This window comes from Histomonas meleagridis, assembly GCF_020186115.1.
Source record: "Histomonas meleagridis strain 2922-C6/04-10x chromosome Unknown contig_16, whole genome shotgun sequence".
Lineage (NCBI taxonomy): Eukaryota > Parabasalia > Tritrichomonadida > Dientamoebidae > Histomonas > Histomonas meleagridis.
In genome coordinates this window covers 429,704-442,055 of record NW_027150781.1, presented here as the reverse complement: position 1 = coordinate 442,055, position 12,352 = coordinate 429,704, and the positions used below count along the sequence as shown (strand labels likewise).

Below are 12,352 nucleotides of genomic sequence, written 5' to 3'. Positions count from 1 at the left end.
TAAAATGGTGTGTTGTTGATGGTATTAATCATTTTTTATCGTTATGAAATTAATGATTTTCATTGGGCATGAATTAAACATCTCATTATATGAAATAATTATTAGTTTAAATCTTTTGGTTATGTTTCACTATCATAATAAATGATTTTGAGATTATTTACACCTTGAAATTGTAAATTCAAATGTATTTAACTCCTTCTTCAATATTAAATAGAGCATGTGTAAAATGCTTTTGATCCAATTGTTTTATTTGTTCCTGGAATTGTAATATTTGGTAAAGAATATTATAATGCTGATGCTGTTTATCCTATTGTTTAAACGCCTTCTTCAATATTATCTGTAATCAAATTGGAACATAAATATCATATTCTTGATTCAAATGTTTTAATTTTATTTGCAATTGTAATATTTCGTATTGAAGATCCTTCAAATGATAATGATCGAATGTCACTAATGAAGTTCTGCGATGTTTTTGTTATAAAGAGTTCCATCATTATCATAATTAGAATATTTTGAATTATTTAATGATACTTTATCATCATGAAAATGTTGTGTTAGAAATTGATGTAATTGAATTATTTGGGAATGATTTACATTGGTTAAACATAATCACAAATTTCTTCAATAGTGATTGATGTCATTTTATAACACTCTCTAAATGATTTGCTGCTGATTGTTTTTCTGTAAAGGAATTAATATAAGAAAAACATCGAAATTATAACTTTCAAAATACATTAAAGTGAGAAGTACTTCTCTGAACATTATTTAAATCATGAGTTTATAGCGAAGAACTGTTAATGATATTAAATTTATTTTATTTATTCCTTTTCCTTTTCTTTCAAGAATAAAACGATATTCAGGTGCAGCGCGGCTGCTTCGTATTCACATTTTTGAATTTCTTGTTGAATTGTTTCAAGTCGAATTTTTGATGTCTTTTCTTCTCATTCTGAATCTGTTGATAAATTTATTCTTTAACATGTAATTCAACTTGATGATTTAATTCTTTAATATTAATGTGAATTATGCTGATAATTGTTACTTCTTCTTCATTCGAAAATTTTCGCATATTTCATTCCATTTGATCAAATTATTCAGTATTCGATTTAATTAATGTTTCAGATTCAACATGTAATTCTTTAGTAACGCCAATTCAGATTAAAATTTATATTTGTTTTCTTTCTTCGGTTGTTTAATTGCATCTTTCGAGTGATTTAATAATGAAATGTTTCGGAAGTTTTCCTTTTGTTTATCAATATTAATATCCTCGAAATATTCTTTTTCATGAATTTACTTTCGTTATCATTTAAATGTTGATGATTTCGATATCACATTTTGGATATGTCGAAGTGATCCAATGTTTTTAAGTTCTTTTTCATTAATTTGCGGTAATGAACAAATAATTTCATTTTCGTTAATTCTGTCTTGTAACTTCTTTCCGTTACTTCTTCTCTTCTTGAATATTGTTCTTAATGCGTCGAATTCGTTGAAGTTTCGCTATTTCGTCGTCGTCTTTAGTATCAAATTTTGAATTCTTCGCATTTGCGCGTGCTAATAACATCAATTTCAAACTTCATTTTTCTCTTCAATAATAATGCTTGCTCCGCTTGTTCACGTTTCTTCTTTAATGTTGTAATATCACATAATACTTCGAATTGACGTTCGCTTTCTTACCTTGGTCAGACGTGCTCACGCTTCACCTAACATTTCTTTTTCATATTGATCTAATTCAATCGGAACTGGATATGATTTAAGTGCTTCATATTTGGGAAGTATTACGTGTGAAACTGCTGTGTCATTATCTTCATAATTTGGTGTAGAATTGGCTTTATCACTAATTCATGATACGCCTGGTCTTCAGCATTAGTTTAAACATCCTCAATTAAATATTTTCTTCTTATTGTTTTAACAAATTTTTGGTTTGATTTTTTTTGAAAATGTTTCATATCACATGTCTATGAATAAAACATGTGAAGTGATGTAACGTCTTTGTAAAAAATTAAAATTACAATGTTATGGCTTTATGCTTCTTAACACTCATTTCAAAAATAGTTTTACAATAAATAAACATTTTGGATATCCAAAATCAGCTTCATTAAAAGTATGGATGGAAGGTGGATTCATTGATTCAATTAACTACTCAGACCCCTCGGGTATTGATCCCGAGTCGAAAGAGCAAATTATTAATGTAACATTAAACTCAATTGATGAATTTGAAACGTCAGAAGAAAATTTTATTTATCAATTTGATGTTGTTGTTTTCGGATTTTGGGATTATAGCGGAGGTTTTTCTATATCAACGGAAAAATCAAAAGGCATTGTAGAAAAATATATCAAAAATGGATATGGCTTTGTTGCTGGTCACGATTCAATCATTTTAGAATTCCTTGAAGATGGTGAGCCAATCGGCTTAACCGCCATCAGAGATTTGTTTGGAATTGGTATCCACCAAAAAGAAGGAAGTTTTGAAAGTGCGCAGTCTTCTGAAGTTGAAGTTCACAAAGAAGTACTCCTCTTAAACTACCCGTGGAATCTTGAAACAAGTTCGAAGCAACAAATTTACTTTTCTAATACAGCGAAGCAAAATGACACTGGAGATATTTGGTATTGGTTTTCCGATAGCACCAGTCAAATATCTGAATCAGAGAATTTTTATCTTACGACGTATGGAAACACAGCAATGATCCAAACAGGACACAGCGATTGTAGTGCAACAGAATTTGAAAGGAAAGTCCTTGGTAACACTATATTTTATCTTAAGCAAAGGACCACTGAACACGAGTTTGAAGAACATCTCAATTCGCATGACAAAGCAAGACCAGTGATTAGCAATATAACAATAGACCTAATTAATTATTTAGTAATAATAGAAGCATATGATGTTGGAACGTTATACACATTTAAAGTTGTATCATATAATAGTGAAGGCAAAGAAATTGATAATTCAGAAGCTGATGTTAATGTTACTACGGGAATCAAATATTATAAATATCTATTTAGCGAAAATTCTAAATGTGATGTAGAAACTATGGTAAACACAGCATATAATAATACTATTAAATTTACTACAGAAGATGTTGTCTATCAAAGATATCTTCATGTTGCTCCAGTTGACAAAGCAGATAACATGGGAAAAATATTTAGAATTCGACTTAATTTCTCTACGAATACATTTTCACAATCGAATACATTTACAAGATCAAACACATTTACGAATTCTAATACATTTATGCCATAAAATACATTTACGAATTCTTTTCCATTTGGTTTAATATTAACAAATTCAATTATTTTTTATAGCTCATATTCAATTACAGAAACAATTATTCAGAAAACATTTTATTTAAGTACTATTACATTTCATGTGATTGATTCAATGGCAACTTATATTTATACCAATATTATTTATTATAATTATACTGTTATATACTATTCAACAATTTATAATTTTTATTCAAATTTCTTTACATTAATTAATCCAATAAAAGAACAAAATAACGAAAATAAGAATACAAATATGATAATTGTTATCGTAGTTTGTGTTTTAATTTTAATAGTAATTGTCATTATTATTTATTTAATTCTCCGCAATAAAAATAATAAAACGATTAGTTCTGGAGATGAATGTGAAAATTCACGGATCCGAAAATAAAGAGTCAAAACAAGATGAAGAAGGAAATTCAGCAAACAATTTTGAGTCTGTATTTAATACAAACTATGTCGAAGATGATCCATTTGCAAAGGATTTTAAAGAAGAAACATTTATAAAAGTCTAAATTTTTACTAATGATTAATCGTTAATAACTTTACAAACTTGTATGAAAAAAAAAAAATAAAAAATAAAAAAAGAAGTGGCTTGACATAAATCAATCAAAAGTCTATGGCGGGTTCAAAAAGTGTTACCGCATAATACCAAAGCAAGTAATCATAATATAAGTAGCACATTTACTTGGTATGTTTACAAAAACTAAGATATTACAATAATAATTTTTTCAAAAGTTTTACAAAAACAAAAAGCACAAAATTAAAATTAAAGATGGAAGAAAATAACGAGGTGACGTTGAATCGATTATACTAAAAATGATTTACTTTTAGAACATACTATATATTATTATTTATTTATCTAAATTACATTTGCTCAATGAATTTCTCTTCTTTGAAGTCATCTGCAAAAGGATCTTCTTCAATATTTGAGATAGATATTCCTGTTACGAATGTGTTTGTGGTTTGGTTGTTATCGTTTTGTTGTTCTGAAATTTCATTTTCAGCAATTTCTTCTTTTTTATTTTTAATTCGTATCAATAATAGAATAAGTAATGAAATTATAATAATAATAACAATAACACAAACGATTATTATGATTTTTGTTGTTTTGTTATCTTTTGTTTGAAATTCGTTATTATAAATAAATGTAAAGAAGTTCGAATAATAAATATAATAAGTTGAATAAATAATAACTGTGTAATCATAATATATAAATTCTGTTTCAATATAAATATTCGATGAATTAATTGTAAATAGAGAAAGTGATTTTGTTTGTATTTCATAATAAGTAAATGAATATGTAAAAGATAATGTGACTGTTATTAGATATGAAAAAGATTTCGTTAAATCATTTTGATATGATTCAGTAAATGTATTTGATTTTGAAAATGTATTAATACTGAATGAATGTGTTTGAGAAAATGTATTTGACTGTGAATATGTATTACTTAGACTGAATGTATTTGACTGTGAATATATATCTGATGCTGAAAATGAAAGTGTTGGAATTGGTTTGCAATTTCCTTCTGCATATGATTTGATAACTTTTAATTTCCCAAAGTTACTTTCGATATATGTTGGATATGTTATAACTATTGCTGTAACATTACAAAATGCATTTTCTCCAATATTTGGTTCTGTATCACCATAATAATAAATGCATTCAAGTGAATTACAATTACTAAATGCTGAATCTCCAATTTCTGTTATCCCAGAACCAAGTGTTAATATCATTAAATTAGAACAGAATGAAAACGCATAACCGCCAATCAATGTGGCTGAATTCGGTATCGTAATGTTTTTGATTGATGAACAGAATGAAAATGCTGAACCACTAATATATGTAACATTTCCTCCAAAAATAATCGTTTCTAAATGTGAACATGATGAAAATGCTGAACCACCAATATATGATATAGAATTACCAAAATTAACTGAAATAACTAATGGCCATCCTGAAAATGCACCACTTGGAATGGTATAAATTCCTTCACTAATATTTATAAATTTCGTGATGTTTTTATATTGATCAATTTCACTAAAATCATTTGAATTTGTTATTGTTAATGTTAAATTATTATCATAAAATAATTGAAAAGAATTTATGGAAAATATAACAAAAATTATAACATTTTGATGTTTTTTCTTTTCGTTTGTTTTCAATTCGTAGTTGGTCAAATAAAATTTCTGTAGAAACAGTGGTTTTTTCTGAAAAAAATTGACATAAACCACCACAATCATCATTGAAAAAACAGCGGTTAAACGAGAATAAACATTGAATTTAAATGGTCGGTCTGTTTTATCGTTTTGCATCAATGGAAAACAAAGAAATTCATACTGGTTTAAAGATATATCCCCATAATGCATATTCAAAGGTTGTGTTGATATATTGTTTTCAATAGGCATACTAGTTATAAAGAATTCATTTTGTGTAATTGTAAAATATGATGCTAGGAATTTTATTTTGTCATAAAAGAACTGAAGTATTTTTGATGTACACTTGCTGTCAGTCAAGAAATTTGGGAATATACTTGTTTTAAAGAAAGTAGAATTAATGTTAAATATATCAAAATTCGCATACTTAATTCCAAAGACTGGAACTTCTACATTGTACCTCTGAGTGGGCCCTTCTTTGCTTAGGTTCTTTTTCATATTTGATATTTTTGTAGTTGTAAAAAATGGAATTCCTGGTCTTGTATCGGTTGTAAATTGCTTTATTATGCCCGAAATGAACAGCAAACGAAGAATTTTCATACTTCAAGATCTAATATAGTTGTAGACCCTTACCAAATACACATCGGCCAATACAAAAGTTAAAAATCATACGGTTATACTTAAAAAAAATTGTGATTTAATTGAAGTTTTTCAATTGAACCTAAAATTTGTTTGTTTCAATATTTAAAGACACCAGGAAAGGATAATACATTTAATGCTTGCAAATGCACTTTTAAATAATATAATGAATGGATGCGTTATAGCTGAGTTTGCTGATTAAAATGATATATCTTTGTTATTGTTGAGCACTTTTTATGGTATTAAATTTCATGATTTTTAAGAGATATGCGTTTTATTCTTTTTATGCTAATATATTTTGCGTGATACTGGTAAATATGAATAAGTTTAACACATTCTAAAATACATTCGAGATATTTTGTATAATTAAGTGATTTATTGTAAAGATAAACATATTGTATGCTAATACATAGTAAATAAAGTTATATCACAAACTCCATATCTTGTTACTTCCATATTGATGGTGATTCTTAATAGATTGATTCTAATTATCTTTATACATAATTTTTTGTGGTATGAATGTTTTGATATATTATGTTTTTCATTTAAATAATTTATTTTTCCATTAATGCTTTATAAAGTAACTTAATGGTTCATATCATTTACATTTAACATTAAATACTAAACGAAATATTTCTATTGTAAAACATTTTGTAAACGAATAATATGATTCCTTTTGATCTTTAGAATGTTACATCAGAACAATATTCAACATTTTCGACGTTTTCGTTGTTAATTATATCAAAGTGATAATCGATTAATATTTCTCATTGCGAATCATTTCATATTTTTTATTTAAATTAAAAATATATCAATTAAAAATATATTTTTATTTTATAATAAATCACAGCCAATTGTCTTCATCTTCTTTAACAATATCTTCAACTAAAGTATTGACATCTTCCTTTTGATTTAAACTTGATGTAGTTGAATCCTTAAATTGTAATGTTGAAGTCGATTTTCTTTTATTGTTATTACTTTTGATTAAGAATATAACAATTCCAACAATTATTAAAACTAATGCAATTGATCCGCAAACAATTCCAATCAATGCATTCGTTGTAAGTCCATCCGTAAGTAAAATGTTCGTGCGAAACATTGTAATGAAATTTGAATAATAATTGTAATGTGTCGAATACATAATAACTGTGTAATCATAATATAGAAATTCCGTTTCGATATAAGAAAATGTTGAATTAAATAAGGATAATGAAAGTGATCTTGTTTGCGTTTCGTAATATGTAAATGAATATTCAATTGTCAATGTATACGTTAATGTATATGAAAACGAAAGCGTGAAATCGCTTTGAAACGATTCAGTGAATGTATTTGACTGAGAATATGTATTACTTCGACTGAATGTATTTGACTGTGAATATGTATTACTTAGACTGAATGTATTTGACTGTGAATATGTATTACTTAGACTGAATGTATTTGACTGTGAATATATATTACTTAGACTGAATGTATTTGACTGTGAATATATATCTGATGCTGAAAATGAAAGTGTTGGAATTGGTTTGCAATTTCCTTCTGCATATGATTTGATAACTTTTAATTTCCCAAAGTTACTTTCGATATATGTTGGATATGTTATAACTATTGCTGTAACATTACAAAATGCATTTTCTCCAATATTTGGTTCTGTATCACCATAATAATAAATGCATTCAAGTGAATTACAATTACTAAATGCTGAATCTCCAATTTCTGTTATCCCAGAACCAAGTGTTAATATCATTAAATTAGAACAGAATGAAAACGCATAACCGCCAATCAATGTGGCTGAATTCGGTATCGTAATGTTTTTGATTGATGAACAGAATGAAAATGCTGAACCACTAATATATGTAACATTTCCTCCAAAAATAATCGTTTCTAAATGTGAACATGATGAAAATGCTGAACCACCAATATATGATATAGAATTACCAAAATTAACTGAAATAACTAATGGCCATCCTGAAAATGCACCACTTGGAATGGTATAAATTCCTTCACTAATATTTATAAATTTCGTGATGTTTTTATATTGATCAATTTCATTAAAATCATTTGAATTTGTTATTGTTAATGTTAAATTATTATCATAAAATAATTGAAAAGAATTTATGGAAAATATAACAAAAATTATAACATTTTGATGTTTTTTCTTTGCGTTTGTTTTCAATTTGTTAAGTAAAAATTTAATTTCATAACATAAAAAAAATCCCAAAATAAAAAAGTAACGAATCATGTTCATTGGCATTACTAAATGTGCTTTTAATGAAAAATGGTTAAGTGCAAAAGAAAAGAATTGGAAACAATGTTTAACGTATGAAATAAGTAATTCTAGCAAAGGGGAATGGCAATGATAACTTCTTGTGCTGATATTAAATGGATTTAATTCATTATCTTTTAGCATAATAAAATTGGTGACTTTGATGGATACATTCTTTTTATTAAGGCATGAGAATGAAAAGTATGTCTCCCACTTGGATTTTAAAGTAAGGCATGAGGAGTACTGGTGAGTTTGAGAAATCGATAATTGATCACTAAAAATCTTTGAGCCTAAATTTTTTGGTGAGGTTTGTAATAAGCAAAAGAAATGTATGGGAAAAACCAAGATGAAATAACACATCCGTGCCAAAACTTGAGAAACTTGCTAATAAATCAGTCAAAAACGATACAGAGAGCTTCAACCGCTTCTTCTTTTCGTCATTTCATTTGTATAACTTTTACTGAAGCGCGTTTTATTGTTTTTGCGATCGGAAGATGTTCACAAAGCTGAAATGTAATGATTTTTATGAAAAGTGACAGAATGTTCCCTTATTTAAATTGTAGAAGACAAAAAAATGAAAGAAAGAAAATGATATCGTTTTGCATCAAAGGAATTTTGAATAAAGTGCGCTCAAAAAGTTTCAACAACATATTGAATTGCAATTCAAATAACCGCCAACCAAGATAACCAATCGCACCAGTGATTTGTTGTCCAGTTTCTAGAAACGAATAGCTAATATGTGTAATTTCCAAATATTATTTTGAAATATAAAATTATTTAAATAAACATAAAATAAAACAAATAAATATCTTTAGCATTAATATCAATGCCTTCTTGTTCAAGAAGTAATTTAACTATTTCTACATGACCATTTCCAGATGCTTTCATAAGTGCTGTTCTAAATAATTCAAATAAATTCCAAATATTATTTTGAAATATGCCAAAATATTTACCAAACATACCAAATAAATATCTTTAGCATTAATATCAATTCCATTTTGTTCAAGAAATAATTTAACTATTTCGATATAGTTGTTTTCCGAGGCATAAATAAATACTGTCTTAAATCCTTCAAATAATTTCTGAATATTATAAAAAATCAAATAATAGAGGAAAAATTTATTCACAATAAAAATATTTAAGGTGGCAGAAGGATCCATGCTTAAATTTTGGAAAACGATGAGCAAAATAAAAATTATGGCCAACCGGATGGGGTGCCCTGATGTGGAATTTCGATTTTTCCTCAAATTTCCTATCGTTCAAAAACCGCAAAATGGAGGGCGCTCCACATCAGATAATTATAAAAATAATATTATTAATTGATAAAGCATAAATATTATAACTATTAATAACATGTCTAATTTTTGTGAGAGATATAATAAATAAATTATGAAAAAATACGAAATTAGATTGCCATAGTAAAAACAAATTCACTCTATACATGGGCATACTTTTTTATGAGAAGAAATGAGATTTAATAATTATAGAATAAGATATTTTTTTTTTTACACCCTCAAAATTTCCCCACAAATTTTTGAAATAAATTAAATTAAAAGTGACAAATTTTCTCAATTTTTCACCAATCTGACACTGAGTAAACTATTCAATCCATAATTATGAAAGATATCAAATTTTGAAATTAATAAATGAAATGAATATGATATATTTTTTAAAATTATCTGCTTGTATCCGAAATTTATCTATTTTCAAAATAGATTTCCGAAATTTTGCTTATATCAAAGATAATCACAATGATTGTATATTCCAAAAACAGCTCATAGATTCTTCTTGCCCATATGATATTGTGTTCTTTGTTGACTTTAAGCGAGTGTGAACTTAGAAATTTGAAATTTAGATTTTTGTATGCGAAATTGGGTTTATATGTGATAATCAGAATGATTTCTTGAAAATTATTTCGTACCATTAAAATATATTATCATCATCATATAGGTAAATTTAAAAACACCACTAAAATTTAAATATTTTCTGAAATAAAATAGAAAAATGAATTTTGAATTTTTGGGACGACCGTTTATTATTTGGTCTTAATTGAAGGTTATTCGTTACAACAAGATTAATTATTTCAAGTCGATGAACATTAACCCACATTGGCATTTTCATCCTCCTCATAAATTCCAACAAACATGTTTTTATTTCAAATAAATATTATTTTAATTCTCTCATCGAAAATAAAACAATGAACAAGCATGTGCATAACAAAGGCATTCGTTACATGCCAAGTAACAAGAAAGAACACATAAAGAGTATATTTTTACAAAAAATTCAAACAGCAAACAACATAAATCATTTACTGCAATTCGCCTCACTCAACAATTCTCTAAATAACAATAGAATAGGTTTTAAGCATTTCGTTTCTTCAAATTTAATAATTTCGGATTTTTTATTCAAAAATAACTGCAATCTTTCATATCCTACATAATATATATCATTTTATTGAAAGTTTCCAATGTAATTTATCAATGAATTGCAGCAATAATATCCTTAAAAATCTACCAAAGATATTTAATGCATTAATTACTTCGGCATATGCAAATACAACTTTGTTCGGATCTATATTTTTTGTTTTTACTTTCTTTTCCAAAATTTATTTTAATCAGAAAAGCATTCATCAAAAAAACGAAGTTATTTCGATTTTATTGATTATATTTTTTGTTAATACAAAGCAATCATATGACGAAGAGACAAAAACACTCACAATATCTGATTCCAATGATTTTTCAAATGATTATATGAATGTTACTGAGTACGTTATAATTATTGATGTTGGCGAGCTTGAAAGTGATGCATTCAGAGAATGGCCTTTATTAACAACAGTAATAATTGGAGAAACAGTTGGATATATAAATAGTGGAGCATTTGCATCATGTAAACAATTAGAATATGTCCAATTTCCAGATAAATTAATGGGTGGAATTGGAGGTGGTGCATTTGCAGAATGTATTTCATTAAATAACATTACAATTCGTTGTAATACCATTAGTGATAATGCATTTTACAAATGTATAGGACTTGAAACGATAACATTATATGAAGGCGTCCGAAGTATTGGCTCAGATGCATTCAGAGGATGTACAAACCTTGTGAATATTTATATACCAAGTTCTGTTACTTCAATTGGGAATGCATTTTTAGAATGTACGAAACTTCAATTTATTAATGTTTCAGAAGAAAATATTGGATATTCGAATTATGAAAATGATGGCGTTTTATATAATAAAGAAATTACATATATTATTAGTTATCCAAATATGAAAAGTAAAACATTTACAATTCCTAATTCGGTCATTTCTATTATGAATTATTCTTTTGCTTATTGTAATAATTTAGAAAGAATTTTTATTGATGAAAATATTCAATATATTAATTCATGTGCATTTGTTAATTGTACATCACTTCAATGTATTTATTTTAATGGCGAAATTTCACCAGAAATCCAAAATGATGCATTTGTTAATATCAATGCGACAAGAGTTATGAAAATAGCAACATATCAAAATGAAACATTTGGAAATATGAATATTACTAAGGGAACAACACTTGACGAATGTCTCCCTCCAACACGCACATTCACATACACACAAAGTGATACATTCACTAATTTAAATACATTTACTAACATAAATACATTTGCTAATTCAAACACATTTACGAAATCAAAAAATAATTTTGATTCAAATACTTATGTTGATACATTTTCGATGAATTTTACTTTCGTTAACACTTATACTTTAACTTATTCTTTATCGTTTATAAAAACTTTATCAATTTATTATTATACTTTCTTAAAATCTTATTCAGTTACTTTCATTGAATCTGAAACTAAATATATTTATGTTGATTTTATATATTATAATTATACAATTATATATTATCCAGAATATTTTACTTATTATTCTAATTTCTTTTATATTTCTTATATCGAAGATGTAATAATAAACAATGATAATAATGCATTAATTATCATTATAATTGTTATTGTAATTGTAATAATTATTGTATTTGTAATGATAATCA

The 12,352-nt window shown here is 26.4% G+C and overlaps 1 protein-coding gene across 1 annotated transcript; it reads left to right on the top strand.

Moving 5' to 3' along the window:
- Window positions 1-2,104: 2,104 nt before the first annotated feature.
- On the top strand, window positions 2,105-3,235 carry GO595_001992 (Ig domain-containing protein; the record flags this gene model as incomplete). Its single annotated transcript, XM_067914851.1, has 1 exon — window positions 2,105-3,235. One exon carries the CDS (start codon window positions 2,105-2,107, stop codon window positions 3,233-3,235), a length of 1,131 nt encoding a protein of 376 aa, XP_067777678.1.
- Between the last annotated feature and the right edge of the window lie 9,117 nt (window positions 3,236-12,352).